Genomic DNA, 12,711 nt, shown 5'->3' on the forward strand with positions numbered 1-12,711 from the left:
TTTAAATCAAAATTCGACGAATGAAATAAATATTTAAATTGTAAAGTTTAAACAGTTTTATTTAGCCTCTATTTCGAAGAAAACTTTTAGGGCTTTCGACATCAGAGAAACGTCAAATTAATTTGCGGAATTGAAATTCTTGAAATATTGTGAAGAGAACTTTTAAACTTGATTTTCAGGACCATTTCTCTACGATTTTATTTAATTTGTCTGACATCTATAAGTGTGGCTATTTCCTTCTTCATTTCAATAAATAATTTTACTTACGCGCAGTAAAAAAGGCAAGTTTATTCTTTCATTTGATGACGTAATTAAAACGTGAGAACTAATGAAGTGAAGGAAAAAAGTACCAATGCAGTTATTTCCTTTCTAATTAATTCTTACTGCACTTGATTTTTTAAAGCCTTTCTTACGAATCAGATTTACCTATTCATGTTTAAATGTAGATACATCTCCATTTCCCTAATAAGTTCTTACTGAAATAAAAGAAGGTCAGATAGGCAGTCGCTTTATATAAGACTCTGGCACTCCATAGCATGATAATTGACAAACTAGGCAGATGATGAGTCCTCTTGATAAAAAAGTAGCCCAAGTAAACAACCAGACATGACCAAGTACCCAATTAGGTACAACTACTTTGAAACGTCCTATCCTATTGATTTCTGAAACTGAACCCAAACACGATTGACACAGTTCGTCACTACTTCAGTTCGCTCACAAAGTTATAGGCAGTAATTCGGCTACCGTTTCGTGACTAGCCTAGACAATTAGGCTATGTAACCAATTTGTACTAATAAGGGCAGGGCTCTATATCGGGTGTGTCGTAGGTACCTAATCACATGAAATCTTATTGCGAATTGTAAAAAAATAACGTAATCCATTCAGTGGTTTAGCCATAGGAGTCAGTTTTCGTTTTCATGATTATTAAAACAGCATTATGTGTAAAGCAGAGAAAAAGTATAGGAGTATCGAATGTTTTGCCAGTTGACAGCTATCAGTTTTCAAGCTAGAATTTCCGTTGTACTGACTGACTCTTAAATGGTGTTCTAATTCCCGCACTTTTTTTTAAATTTATTCGAAATGAAAAAATATTTTTTTATTTTTGTGTATTTTTATTTTTTCCTTGTGTTAATCGACATATATTAACTAGTACATTAACGTATTTAATTTAAAGTGATTAGGTAAGAAACACTTTGTATAGCTGGCTTCTGTCAATCGTGTTCCTTTTATAAGAAAATAATTTTATTGAGATTGATTCAAGTTAGTGTCAAAGTTTGTTACATTCAAAAGTAATTTTTGGGAGATCCATCATCAATTATGGCTTTTAATTTAATTTTGTAATATCTTACAATTTTGTGGCTTGATTCCTAGATTATCGGATCTTGGTTGCTAGTCAAGATTTTATCGCAAAATATTTTGGTGTGTAGTCCGAATTTCAGGAGTCTGACTGTATTTTACCTTCTTTGTATAAAACAGTTGAAAGTGTACTATGGTGTATCTTTCGGCTCCGATATTAATGTGCGTTCAAGTATGATTTGCTTAGGCTTACGTGCACGTAATAATGTAACAACCTTCTTTGCAATATATAGGGTTTAAGTATGACAATATATTGTACCTATTTACTACATATCGCCTACTTTTAACCAAAAATATTTCCGAGCATTCCGTGTAGTTTCGCGTTTGCTTTACATAAGTTCTATACTGACATAAATTTAGATTTTTGGCTTAGCCGGGTTAGTGTTTCGCAACATTTTTGTGGGCGCAAAATATTTCATCTTTGTTCTATTTTGTTTACAAGCCAAATGAACATGTTTCTAACATAAAGTGTTCGGTACGTTGGATGGGGGATATTGCAAAAGTTATTCCATCCATTTTCTACGACAAATATTTTGGGAATTCTCAAATATTTGGATAAAACTTTGTATTTTATGAGACCATTTCCTAGGTAATCTTTTTGATAACTCCATAGGATGCAATTATCTTGTTTATAAGCAAGATAACAATTAAGATATCGATTTTAAATACACGTATCTGGACGCCTAACCAATGTTCTTTTATATATGTTTTTATGTTTTGTATATACATAGTGCATATAGGTAGTTTGTACTGAACGTATATTACGTAGTGAACGCATCTCTTAAAAGAAAAATATTGATTTCAAATGCCTGTAACTCAATTATCTAAACGCAAAAAAAAATACGCCAATGCATAGTAAGTACATACTTATAAAAAAACTCCGCTATGTCCTTCTCTGTACTAAATATAATTCCACCGTTACCAATGCAAAATATTTTACATACGTATTCAACGATGCGTTTGCACAGCATTATATCTGGCTTACCATCGATAAGTTTAATCTCAACTCTGATATATGGTAATCTCGCTTCGAACCAAACTATTTTCAGCATCGTTAGGTGTTCCTGTGCTAGTAAATAATGGACTGCAAATATCTTCTAGCTTTACATCATTATTTTATGCGATTTTGTCGTCTATACCCATAGGTTTAAGACTGAAATTCCTTTGCACGTTAGGTCATTTTCTTGCGTTATAACTTATAACCGACCATTAATTCTATTAGTGCTAAAGTAATGGACAGTTTTAGTTTTTTTAGGTTACTTGATGTTGTTAAATCAATCAATCCTTATAAGGGAGTTGTACTTATTGAGTTCACAAGTTTGCGATTGACATCTCCATTTATACTTGCCATACTATGTACTTACTTAATATTATGTTCTCCGTGCAACAATCTATGTTCACATTCTTTTAATTTTCCTCTATTACTACTTTTATATATAACCTTAAAAAAGGTCAATCCGACATTAAAGGACAATGCTATTCTTTGTATGGAAGTTGGGCTCAAGAGTTGCCCACAGTAACTGCATAGTGTATTATGTTCCATAGGCTTATAATAGGTCCCAGACCGAAATATTTCGAAATCTATCCCAGGAGTCCTGAGAAAAACTGGTTTGACTCTTATTAAATATTACGAAAAATATGCTTACGAACTCTTAATATTCCACTTTTATTACCTTAATTGAAATTAATTATATTAATTGACAAACACGAGGGGTTGTATATGACAACTTTTTTTAAACCGACTTCCAAAACAGGAGGAGGTTCTCAGTTCGTTTATATTCTTTTTACGTTTGTACGAGCATAACTCCGCCGATTACCAAACGATTTAAACAATTATTTCATTTTCCAAAGGGCTTACTTCCCAAATGGTTCCTTTATCATCCGGTCCAGGGTCTGATGATGGAAACCCTAAAAAATCGGGTGAAACTCTCAAAAATTGTAGGCACATATCAAGTAAAACCTTGTCATTTGGGTAAATGTATCCGACACCATAAAACTGTAAAGGTTAAGATCTGACCTGACGATGAAGGCGACAGAGAGACTAGGGAACTCCTCAACGGTATCTACTAACTACCTCGTGTTTGAGCTTATTTTATTCGTCTTGATAAGATTTTCTAGTAGATAGCTCATAGCGCAGGAGTCTTGATCTTCTAGATTTTGTACTGCGGTAATTGCCTTTTTTTCGGGAAATCAGGGTCAGTTCTTATTAGAATCCAATGCTTTTAGAATTTATTTTAAAATCACAGTAAGTAAAAAAAATAACCCATTCCAACATTTTCCACTACTGGATAGACCGCCACATACTGAGCGTTGAGATTGACAATGTATGTATGAGACCTAATTGGAAGAAAAGTCTTGTCAGGTTAATTTCGCGGGAGCCGTGGGATTTCAAAAATATTTGGGTTTCGTATTAAGAGTGAAGTGAATAACCTATTTTCACAACTCCCACTACTGGGTAAATGCCTAAGACTTTGTAAAGTGACTGTTTATGGAAAACATTTGAACCGGTTTTCCTCGGGACCCCTGGGAGCGATTTCAAAAATATTTGGGTTTCGTATTAAGAGTGAAGTAAATAACATATTTTGACCACTCCCACTACTGGGCAAATGCCTAAGACTTTGTAAAGTGATTAGCTGTGGAAAACATTTAAACCGTTTTCCTCGGGACCCCAGGGTGCGATTCCAAAAATATTTTAATTTCGTTTAAGAGTGAAGTAAAGAATTAATTTTGACCACTCCCACTACTGGGCAAATGCGTAAGACTTTGTAAAGTAACTATCTAAGGAGAACATTTGAACCGGTTTTCCTCGGGACCCCTGGGACCGATTTCAAAAATATTTTGATTTCTTGTTAAGAGTGAATTAAAGAACCTATTCCAACCATTCCCACTACTGGACAAATGGCACAGGCTATGTAAACAGACTGTTCACGTGGAACATTTAAACCGGTCTTCCTCGGGACCCCTGGGACCGATTTCAAAAATATTTTAATTTCATGTTAAGAGTGAAGCAAGGAACCTATTTTGACCACTCCTACTACTGGACAAATGCCAACGACTTTTTTAAGTGACTATCTAAGGAGAACATTAGAACCGGTTTTTCTCGGGACCTCTGGGACCGATTTCCAAAATATTTGGATTTCGTGTTAACAGTGCAGTAAAGAACCTATTTCGACCACTTTCACTACTGGGCAAATGGCTCAGGCTTTGTAAAGCGACTGTTCATGTGGAATATTTGAACCGGTTTTCCTCGGGACTCCAGGGAGCGATTTCAAAAATATTTGCATTACGTGTTCAAAGTGCACTATGGAACCCCCTGGAACTACTCCCACTGCTGGGCAAACTTTGAGCCCACACCCTGGCATTGTCCTTTCATACCATCGTCAATTGATTTGAATTTGAAAACTATATTAGATTAAACGACACTTTTGTAAGTAGCTACTTTTCCGAGCTCATCACAAGTTTTTCCACCGTCATTTGTACAACCATTCTTATTGTCATAGCTTAAACGAATAAAATCCTACAGTTGCAGCACAAACGATTAAAAACATTAATCCTCTTTACAAAGAACATTAAAGACTAAAAAACAAAAGAGAAGCGACGCTCCAAGAATGAAAGAACTCTAATTGCTATAAACTGCGACACCGTGCTTGCACTAATACCTATATTATTAAGAAATATGCTGCAACAAATAAATGAAGATATGTAGTGAGACTGTGTTCATAAATTGTTAGACACACTGCACTAACACTGCTGGCTTGTTAGTGAGGAAAGAGAAATGGACGAGTAAATTCTCACGTATGGAACGTTCATGTTTTCAAGAAAAAAGTGACCTATGTGGTTCATGTAGGTAGGACATAGATCATCTGAATAATTTCAGTGATGCGGAGTTGTCAATTTTTATTCTGGATGGATATACATAGGTATCTGACGACAAACTCAAAAACGTTTATTCCAAATAGGCTGATAAATTTTTCAGCGCTTTTCCAACGTCAATGTTATGGTAACGCCATAATAGATTTTTTTCCATGAGGAAATGTATTGTCAACCGGACATACCTACTTCTCTGTAGAAACTTCGGTATGTCGGACGGTAAATAATTGTTAAACAAATCAATTTAAAAAGCATTGGAAATTGAAATATTAATTGTGCACAGGCTGTGCCTGTAATAGAAAATTATTTATACAACACCTAGGTACATATTTAATCGCGCTATGATTGGAAAACTATTGTAAAATAAATCAGTTTTCAATATAAATTAAATAAATTAATGAATTTTGATATAAGCTGACCACATTCAGTATTCATGGAATGTACAAGCTTATCGAAAGTTGTCGCTTTGTTTTAAAGCCAACCAATCCATGAAATATTTGTTAAGGTTTTGTAGGCATTCAATATATTTGTTTGATTTATTTATTAATGGAAAATATGGCGACTGGGAAACTGCAAATACATGACGGGGATCTAGAGGAACAATAAAAGTATATATTTTTGACAACTGATTAATAAATTACCTACCTGCAAGTAAGCAGATCTTATGACTTGCAAAATAAGAGTTGTATTTGATTGCAATCCAATCAGTTTGTATATAGTATTTTATTTTTTATATTTTTATTTAGTAAAATAGTTTAAGTTTGTAAATATAGGTTCCAAAATTGTGTATAAAAAAAACAGTTTTTCGGTTATAAAGGCTCCAAAAATATTGAAACTATTTTAAAAATTCCTTCACCGTTGGGAAGCAATACTTACTATCCTCTGGTGACAAAAGCCATATTTTGTCTAGGTACGAAAAGTAGTTTCCACGCACCGCAGGAGACAGCTGTTAGAAATATTATATTCTAAGCCTACATTTTAGTTCATGTAGTTTACACATTACTTCAAGTACCAACACAATATGTTTGTTTACTCAACTAGATCCTTAAGGCTATGTTACGTTATTCCTAGACATAGTGGAACTAAACCCAATAAAGGATTAGTAAGATAAACATTAAGTAACGAGCTAACAGAAAGATAATTTGATCATCGTTCTACTGAATCTATTAATAGGCAATAGTTTGTTCATGGTTACAGATTAATTTTGAATCTAGATGTTTAAACATTTGCTATTAATTTAGGTGCCTAAATGCGTTGGTCTATCTAGTCTCGAGTTCGTCCGGGTCGAGCCGAAATCGCTTTGTGGGATTTAGTAGACATAGCAGCTCTAAGTCTGGAAATTGGTGATTGATACACTCGTGAATCGCTGCGCACCTGATCTCTCGCCGGTATCAGCAAATACTTACTATAATATGTTGGCGACATATCGTGACCAAGAATCGGCTAGGTCAGAATCATCATCAAAATCATTAATTTAGGATAAACGAATGAAATATTAACTATTTCTTTATTAGTTACATATTCAGCTACCTCAAGAAAACAAAAGACAGCTCCGAAAACGTTCACTTTCCATGTGTGTGTTAGGAAGAAGATGATTAATAAGCATGTTGCTAAAGTCCTCAAGTCGAAAGCAAAATATTTGTCTTGTCAACTTGTTTATTGCTTTAAAGGTTCAGTACTCCTAAATACCAGTAGAACACACAAGTGGGTAAGATATATCTATGAGTATATCCATCAGTAAATCTTTCCACAGCCTAAGCATTATTGAAAATAGCCCACCAATTGATTGAATACGTGTGAGGCTTCGTAAGATTGGAAGCGATAGATATCCGTAGCTATAAATCCAAAGACTTATAAATCTGTGAGCAAGTATTGTTCATAAAGATCTTTGGGTGAATTATAAGCGGTGAGTGGAATTGTAATGGAATGTATTAAAATAACTCTTAAGAGAAGTGTTTAAATGGTGTAATTTATTTGTTGATTTATACGTCCAGCAATTTATCGATAAAATTGTTTGTTCCAGAATTTTAAAAGTTCACTAGATTCAAATGTTGGATTTTTTTTATTACGCAGACAGTGTAGTTTACTAAACTAAAATTAGATAACCAAAATTGAAGAGGAACTTCTAAATACCTGTATACAATATCTTGAAATAACTAAATTAAAAAATAATAAATTAAATTATTCTTAAAAATGTTATTTTGAAATGATCAGAACTATCCACTCTTTCACTCATTCAAAACTATTAAGGTATTCTACCTTATTTTAAACACACACATGATTCATTTTCACACGTCCAAAAATGAACTCAGTAACTAAACACACACTTCATACGAAAGAATTAATTATCATAATGAACTTTAGTTATTTTAGCCACGCTTATGAACTGAGTTCAAAATTCTAGTTAATTTAACCGGATTAAATAGTCCTGCAACGGGCGAGAACTAACTAACAAAATTATATGTGTGAAACAGTTTTGGAATACAGAACCAAAATAAATTGTTTGAAATCTAATCATGGGAGTTAATATTTGAATCAAGTTATAGCTGAATTAATTGAAACTAACTGTGATGAATGTGAATTCATTTGTTTGTTATGATTATTTTTGTGCCGACCGTGGCCGTGGGAGCTCTGCGCATTTAGAAAGCCCTCCTCAATAAATGGGTTAGTTAATACTGTTCGATTTTTTTCAAATCGCTTCAGCAGTTGCCGTGATTATGGCGGTTCGTTTATTTATTTTAAAGCTTGATAATATTTGTATAGATTTAACATAGTTGTCTTTACTGCAAGCCGATTAATGATAAATTACATATACATATGTATTGTTACAACTTACAAAACTTATACTTGTGTATCTTGATAACTTTTTTGGAACACAAGTTGAGCCGTATAACATAACAAGCCGTAGGTATACATACTTACTCTTGAAAATACAAAGATATTCACGAATATTATTTAATTAAAGCGAAAGTTATCACAGTCTAATATTAGCCATTCGTGTATCTAAATCCGAATAATTTCATTGTGTTAAGTATTATGGCTATCCTGGCTAATCTTAATAAGGTATCTTTTTATGATGTAAAAGTTTTCAAAAGGATGAAAAAACCGCTCCAAAAGTATTTTTTAAGCAAAAAGATTGTTAAAGCTTTACCTAAATAATAACTTTAACAATTTGTTTTTCAAAAGCTTTGATCTTAGATAAAAAAAACCTTAAAATAATAAGTTTCTTGATCACTTTTAACAAAAATACTTTTTGTTGAAAAGTAGGTAGGCTTAAGAGCGCTATTACAAAATCGAATTGCTCAGTTGTAGGTAAATTAGACGATAGCCGGCAGCACTTGCGCATGTGTGCGTCTAGTGAAATACGCAACGCACACCTGCGGACCGCCACGCGGCACAAACAAACTTGAGACTTTGCCACTTTTTTCCGAAATAATTTATTGTTTTTATAGTTTATGAAATATTATTTGTACCGATGAATTTTATAACCTAGAATAGCTCGATTGAGTTACAATAAACAAGTAATCGTTTACAATTTTTAAATTATTTATTCGACAACCAAACTTTTCACCATGTTTATCAATTATAAGTAATTGATTCATAAAAAAACTAAAATCTATAATTCGTCTTCCATGTATTGTATCTTCATTTTCCTGCAACAATGAAAACTAGGAATGTAGATAGTTTATTAAAACAAATATGTCACGTATACCTTTTGCGGGTGACAAAAAATACTTACCATATTATTTGTACTGGTATTCAATTGAGTCTGATAGTCTGAATTAAATATGCTTTCATTAACCTGCAAGAATCAAAGAAGTCCAATTACATTATTATGCAACAGCGAAACTAACGACGATGACATTTACGTACATATTTCTTTATAACCAACATCAAAAAAAGAGAACCCAATCTATAACATTTTCGAATTAGAATATCATGGCCTAATACTTATGTATATTACATTTCAATCAGATCATTATAACTAATAAATAAAATAAAACTCACTAGTATCAAAACGTGTTAGATGCGTAGGTTGCGCTATATTTTCGAACTCCGGCGAGTTTACGCGGCGCAACAGCGAGCGATACGTCCCTCCTCGGTAAGCGCCTGGCGCTGACTAAAGTTGAACACCGCGCGTCACAAGATTTATATTGATTTTGCATTGCAAACAAAATTATTTTAAAATATTGTTTTACTTTTAAATAGACCAATTTTTTTTCAAGCTTTATAACAATACCACCTTAATTATTAAATGTTTTTTATTTGAATTTGGATTATACTTTCATAGATAAAAAATATAGTTTCGTACGGAAAATTGTCAGTAACTCTCAGTTTTATAGAATTATTTTTGGTGTAATACTGTATGAATTGTAATAAATTGATTTAAGCACTTCCAAGTACAAGATATAGTTGTATCTTGAACATTTTTATAAATGGTTAAATTGCTATATCCTCGGAGTACCGAAGCATCAAAAGATACCCAAAAGCAACATTTTATGAAACATCCTTTGCAGAGACAAAGATTTTACTGATGTACGTGGACAAATTAAAATATTTATTTAATACACTTTCAAGATAAATGATCAAACTTTCTGAATCTTATTTTTGTTTTTTTATTGTGACTATATCCAAAGCATCAAAACTCGTATAAAACGTTTAAATTCGCGAAAATTTGTGATAGCCCTCTTAATAGAGTATCTATATTAGGCCCACAAAAAACTTTTATCCATGTCGATTTTATGCAAATGGGAAAATTTGCATGAAAATAATACCGGCAAGTTCAAAGAAGTTGAAATAACACGGTAAGATAAACAAGGTTCGCTTTGGAATAAAAAAACTTTTTAAATTGATAGAGACCCGTATTAGGGACCAGTGAATTTTGCCGATTGAAGTCCTATACAAGTTATTATAAGTTTTGTAATTAGACATATGTATGTAACTTACGTAGTCATGAGTTTAAGTTATGGTATTTTGAAGGTCTGTGGTCTCTTGGGACCAAAGTTTAATATCGGTGACTGAAAATTGTTACCAACATATTAACAAACTGCTGCCTCATTGCTTACCATATAATGTTTTCCATCTAGTCTCAATCCATCCTAAAGTTGTCTAAGGGAAATCGCTCTTAGCGATAAGACCGCCCATTACTTCGATCAACAATACACATTATGTCACTTACTGTATTTAGTTCTAAGGTCAAAAATATAAAAAATTGGCGTAATAAAGCATTTCTATGTATCTAATAACGTTATTTTCGTCACAACTTTTATTTGTTTTTCACGCTTATTCTGTGTTAGAATACTAAATTACCAAATATATAGCCATTGGTTAAAGATTAATCCTGTATAACACAGAATACAGATTTTACAAGCAAATAACATTACTAACGGCCCTTTCACACGGCAGTCCAGTTTTTTGCAGGATACCGTTTTTTGCAGAATCCTGTTTGATCGCTAAAGATATTATATGATAGTGTTCACACGAGCAAACCGTATGCAGGATCCTGCAAAATGCTGTCCCCGTCGATTTGAAACTGGAACGTTCGTCCAGTATAAAGCGGGAATCTTGCAAAAACGGACGCTGTGTTCACACGTAGTTCAGTTTTGCAGGATACAGTAAAATGCCGGTCCCGCAAAACTGGACTGCCGTGTGAAAGGGCTGTAAAACAAATACAGTGTAAATGTCAGTTGTCGTATTAGTAGAAGTGGGCCGAGTAACTGCAATTATCTGTCTAAACAAAGCTAGTTGCGTTTGCTGGAGCCGGTAGCTATAATCTATAGCCTACTGGGAAAACTAAAGACGTTACTGGCAACCAATTATTGTATTACTGTTACTGTGTATATATTTTATACACATAGGCAGGTACTTATTGTTAAAATCTATACTAATATTATAAAGCTGTAGTCTATACTAATATTATAAAGCTGAAGAGTTTGTTTGTTTGTTTGTTTGAACGCGCTAATCTCAGGAACTACTGGTCCGATTTGAAAATTTCTTTCAGTGTTAGATAGCCCATTTATCGAGGAAGGCTATAGGCTACTTTTTATCCCGGTGCGGGAAGTAGTTCCCACGGGATGCGGGTCAAACCGCTGGCAGAAGCTAGTGAGAAGATATATAAAGTAAAAAGGAAAGATTTAATTGTTTTTATCGAATAGGCTCAGGAAATACTGAAGCGATTTGAATAATTCTTTCATTGAAACTACTCGGGCATGGGAACAAGTTTCCCCGGAACGAGGATGAAACTGTGTGTTTCTATAAGACAGATTGTTATTAAATATTATTTTTATCTACATAATAGGTAGGTATAGAATTTCCATTATTACTCAGTACCTTTTCGCTTTAACTATTTATAGAGCTGTCAAAGATAAGGCAGATAAAACTCCCACCTGGCCATTGTAATGTGCGAAATTACATCTATAAGTGCCTATATAATATTTTACACTGCGGAGCATTGAAAATGGGCCAGCCAGATAAACATTATAACGGTGCCTTAAAACACGCAATTTCACTTTGATTGATTTTCAAGAGATATTTAATTGAAAATCGTAATAAAACTGGCTGAAGAAAAGCGTGTGTAAGTTCAATATGAACATAGATCCCGACTTTTCTATCAAACAATTTGCATAACATAGGATAGTTTAACACAAAAGTGCTGTTTGCATGTGGTACGGATTTTTGCACGCACGTGTAATAAACTCCATGTTTTGATAGCGTCCGGTGTTATTATGCATGTTTTGTTTGGCTGAAATCTGATAACTCTCCGATTAGATATGTGAAACGTGACATCATAGATACTTTTAACCGTTGATAGCGAAAATCCGCTGCAAAGCCTTTTTGCGATGCACTTTATTTGTTGTGGTTAAAAATAACTTATTATTGTGGATGTTTTGAATCAACTTTGTTGAAGACGCACTGCCCTACCTCATTATGTATAACATCTATGTCTACTACTCATATACCACTGCTATAGTCAGGCGAAGATTACTAGTAGGTATAGACAGGACATAAAAGGAGTGGAGAAATAAGTGGGTATTTGTTATAATTGTTACTATAAGGTCTAAACTTGCAACAACGTTTATTGCCAAACTACCATTTTTTAACGACAGATAGATGTTTTTAGTAATACAAACATAAATATAAAAAGCCGATTCTCCTTATTAGTAGTATTTATGTGTCCGTCTTTCTTCGTACTGGGATTTATATATCCTTTCCTTTGTCTCCAGTTCTCCACGCAAAAGCGGCTATGTGGTCGCGAAAGCAGTCAGTATGTAGTGCTGTAAGCGGGTTATCCCGGGGGGACGATGCGGAACCCGGGAATGGGGTACAATTGTACCCTTTTGCTATCGCTCTTAGAGTTCGAGTGTTACAGGTAAGTGGTACACAGTAAGTGGGAGGTTATTGTACTCATTAGTTTTTAGAATAAGCTAAATATATGGCTTACTTACATACGGGAGAGTTACCGTAGCCTTAGTTACCGTGGTAGCC

At 33.7% G+C, this 12,711-nt stretch overlaps 1 protein-coding gene across 1 annotated transcript in view; it reads left to right on the forward strand.

The window, feature by feature from the left end:
- LOC110373308 (uncharacterized) overlaps nucleotides 1–12,711 on the forward strand; it is a 33,707-nt gene that overhangs the window by 2,471 nt on the left and 18,525 nt on the right. The window contains exon 2 of the mRNA XM_064037888.1: nucleotides 12,450–12,595. Within this exon, the coding sequence (XP_063893958.1) occupies nucleotides 12,450–12,595 (146 nt within the window). The remainder of the gene's footprint in view (nucleotides 1–12,449; nucleotides 12,596–12,711) is intronic.

The sequence above is a fragment of the Helicoverpa armigera genome, chromosome 14 (genome assembly GCF_030705265.1).
Source record: "Helicoverpa armigera isolate CAAS_96S chromosome 14, ASM3070526v1, whole genome shotgun sequence".
In the NCBI taxonomy this organism is placed as follows: domain Eukaryota; kingdom Metazoa; phylum Arthropoda; class Insecta; order Lepidoptera; family Noctuidae; genus Helicoverpa; species Helicoverpa armigera.